Source organism: Arachis ipaensis, chromosome B4 (assembly GCF_059453495.1).
Source record: "Arachis ipaensis isolate K30076 ecotype BB chromosome B4, ASM5945349v1, whole genome shotgun sequence".
Lineage (NCBI taxonomy): Eukaryota > Viridiplantae > Streptophyta > Magnoliopsida > Fabales > Fabaceae > Arachis > Arachis ipaensis.
The window spans coordinates 2,659,600-2,662,872 of record NC_142439.1 but is presented as its reverse complement, the minus strand read 5'-3'; the positions used below and the strand labels follow the sequence as shown (position 1 = coordinate 2,662,872).

The window sequence follows — 3,273 nt, the reverse complement described above, 5'->3', positions numbered from 1 at the left end:
AATAAGACCCTGGAAAACGGCTTCAAATTTGGCAATATCACCCAAACCAGAGAGATGAGGTTAGATGAATTTATCTTAAATGGGATCCATATTAAAATCATTTTGACAATTATCATCTATCATATAGAATTATTTATTTAATATCTTATTAATAACAAACTTAAAGAATAATTATTTTTATAAATTTTTGCCCTCAAAATCTTGTTTCAAGCTCCGCCACTGCACAAAGTAGCGTTTGGTGGAGAGACAGAGACGGAAAGATTGAGACTGAGAGAGACTAAGAGACAGATATTGAAATAAATTTCAGTATTCTATTTGGTATAAAATAGGAGACAGAAATTAAAACAAGAATGAAACTCTAATTTAATTTGTACAAAAGGTAAAATTGGAATTAATTAATTGAAATAAAGGTATTTTAGGTATAAAATATTATTAAAGTTTCAGCCTCCATCTCTACAAATTTTAGTCTCCTATATCCTCACTTTTTGGAAGTATTAAAATACTAAAATTTAAAAGAGAGAGACAAAAATTTTAGTACCAATCTTTAAATCAACAAAGATGATATAAATCTTAATTTCTCGGTCTCTATCTCTAATAACTATTCTGGAACAACAACAAACCCAGTCCCCTCACTCCTTCCTCACCTTCTATCAACAAAACCCTAAACCCCATTCCTAAACTCTCTCACTCATTTCTGAGCTCTGAACTTTTTTCTTCTTCTTCTTCCTCGAAACTATGGCGACTCAGATCTTCTCTCGAATCATCCCCAAATCCCTAACCCTAACCCCTTTCATCTCTCGCTCACTCTCTTCCTCCACCTCCACCTCCACCTCCCTCGCTTCTGCTTCGTTCCTCCGCCGCCTCCGCCCTCTCGCCTCCGTCGCCTACCCCACCCTCCGCAGCCTCTTCCTCCCTCCTCGTTCCTCTTCCGCCCTCTTCTCCACCCGCGCCTCCACCTCCTCGCTTACCGACCCTAACCCCAACTGGTCCAACCGTCCACCGAAGGAAACTATCCTCCTCGATGGTTGCGACTTCGAGCACTGGCTCGTCGTCATGGAGAAGCCTGAAGGAGACCCAACCCGCGATGAGATCATTGATTCCTACATCAAAACCCTGGCTCAAGTCATTGGAAGGTGATAATCAGAAACCTAAATGTTTATTAAGTTTCATTTTTTGTGGTTCTATTTGTGTCTGTTAAAGTTTGGAACTGTGTGTCTGTTGCTATTTGAGATGAGGATTCTTATGATTATTATTGTAATGGTTGTATAAAATGGTTTTGCGTTCTTAGCTCTGATCATTTGGTATCTTTTTAATTTTTATTTTCTTGGGGTGTAGTGAAGAAGAAGCAAGGATGAAGATATATTCGGTTTCAACTAGGCACTACTTTGCGTTTGGGGCACTTGTATCCGAAGAACTTTCATACAAAATCAAAGGTTAATAAATATGCTTCCCAACTCTCTTTCTTTGGTTTCTATTTATGTTGTCTTTGCTAATAGGTTTTGATTTTTGTTTTCTTGGTTGAAATTTGCAGAGTTGCCTAGAGTTCGTTGGGTACTTCCTGACTCGTATTTGAATGTCAAGGAAAAAGATTATGGAGGTAAGGTTCCTTGTTTTGTCACCTTGCTCATGTTTATTTGTGTATATACTCGTGTGCACTTGTTATGTTTCTTTCTCTTAATTCTTGTACTTCCCCAACTGGAAATCAAGTTAAACAATTCTTAGGCTTTATAACATGGTATGTCATGATGCCTAATTTTTATGGTGTTGGCTATTGGCTAATGCATTATGGATTTTTGTGGTTCCATCACCAGGTGAACCCTTCATCGATGGACAAGCTGTACCATATGATCCCAAGTATCACGAGGAGTGGGTTAGAAACAATGCCCGAGCAAATGAAAGGAACAGGCGCAATGACAGGCCTCGAAATGCTGACAGGTCAAGAAACTTTGATAGGAGGAGGGAAAATGTGGTGAACCGAGACATGCAGGGTAGGCCTCCCATGCCAAATCCTGGTGCTGGTGCTGGTGCTGGTGCTGGTGCTGGTGCTGGTGCTGGTGCTGGTGCTGGTCCTAACATGAGTGGTGCACCACCCAACAACCCAGGTGCATACCCTCCCAACAACCAAGGCGGATATGCTCCTCCTGGCGGCCCAGGTGGATATGCTCCTCCTGGTGGCCCAGGTGGATACACTCCCAACAACCAAGGTGGATATGCTCCTCGTGGCGGGCCAGGTGGATATGCACCTCAAAATGCAGGTGGATATGCAGCTCAAAATGCTGGCGGATACCAACCACAGAATGCACCGGGTGCCTACCCTCCCCGCAACCCACCTCCTAACACAGGGGCTGCTCCTCCAAACAGTGGTTATGGTCAAATGGGAGGTGTGCCACAGAATAACTATGGCGGCAACATGGGAGGAGGAGTGCCTCCAAACCAGAACATGGGTGGGGTTCCACCAAACCAGAACATGGGCGGGGTTCCACCAAATGCAGGATGGTCGAACAATGCTTCCAACAGGGACTACCAGCCTAGAGACATTCCAAACAGGGATTTCAGAGGCCCGGCTGGTGGGAACACGTACACTGGCTGAGGTGTGACGATAGAGTTTCTTGTGCAATTCTTGTGCTGCAATGTAGATAAAGAAGAATTGTCTTGAGGACAACTTCGGGTTTAGTCTTACTTCACTTATTACTTTACTTTCTAATGAACCTGCATGTCATGGAATTGAAGTTCACAATTTTTGATGGCTAGATACAGTCATTTGTTTGCAAACTTGATAATATTGTACACGAAAATGCAATTGAACTAGGAGAAATTTTCAATGTATATGTGAGAAGATAATTTTATAATGCAAAATCTCCCCTTACATCCGGTTGTGTATTTGAGAAGTGGAAAACGATTCAGATTATTGGTTATTATTCATAACATAATTGAAATATAAGATTAGAATAAAGTATTAGGGTTAAGTATTAAATTCGTCCTTTACGTTTGGGTAGAATCTTGTTTTGGTCCTTAAGCTTTAAAGTGTCTTATTTGAATTCAAAAAAGTTTCATTCCTCACAACTTAGCAGGCCTGGGTAGTGATGATGATTTTGGCTATGTGGGTATGCATCACATGATTTATTATTTTATTCTAAAATGGCTTTTCTGATTGAACCATGGTTAGACCGGTTAGACCAGTAAAACAATGATTAGAGCGATTCGATGATCGTCTAGTTTTCAGAACCTTGATATTATGTGATAATGATTATATATATAGTGATAATGAATAAG

General features: G+C 40.8%; 1 protein-coding gene across 1 annotated transcript; it reads left to right on the top strand.

The window, feature by feature from the left end:
- The first annotated feature begins 596 nt into the window (after positions 1-596).
- On the top strand, positions 597-2,877 carry LOC107638240 (multiple organellar RNA editing factor 8, chloroplastic/mitochondrial). Its single transcript, XM_016341415.3, has 4 exons — positions 597-1,133; positions 1,336-1,433; positions 1,532-1,597; positions 1,812-2,877. Exons 1-4 carry the CDS (start codon positions 736-738, stop codon positions 2,588-2,590), a joined length of 1,341 nt encoding a protein of 446 aa, XP_016196901.1. The 5' UTR covers positions 597-735; the 3' UTR covers positions 2,591-2,877.
- The last annotated feature ends 396 nt before the right edge of the window (positions 2,878-3,273 follow it).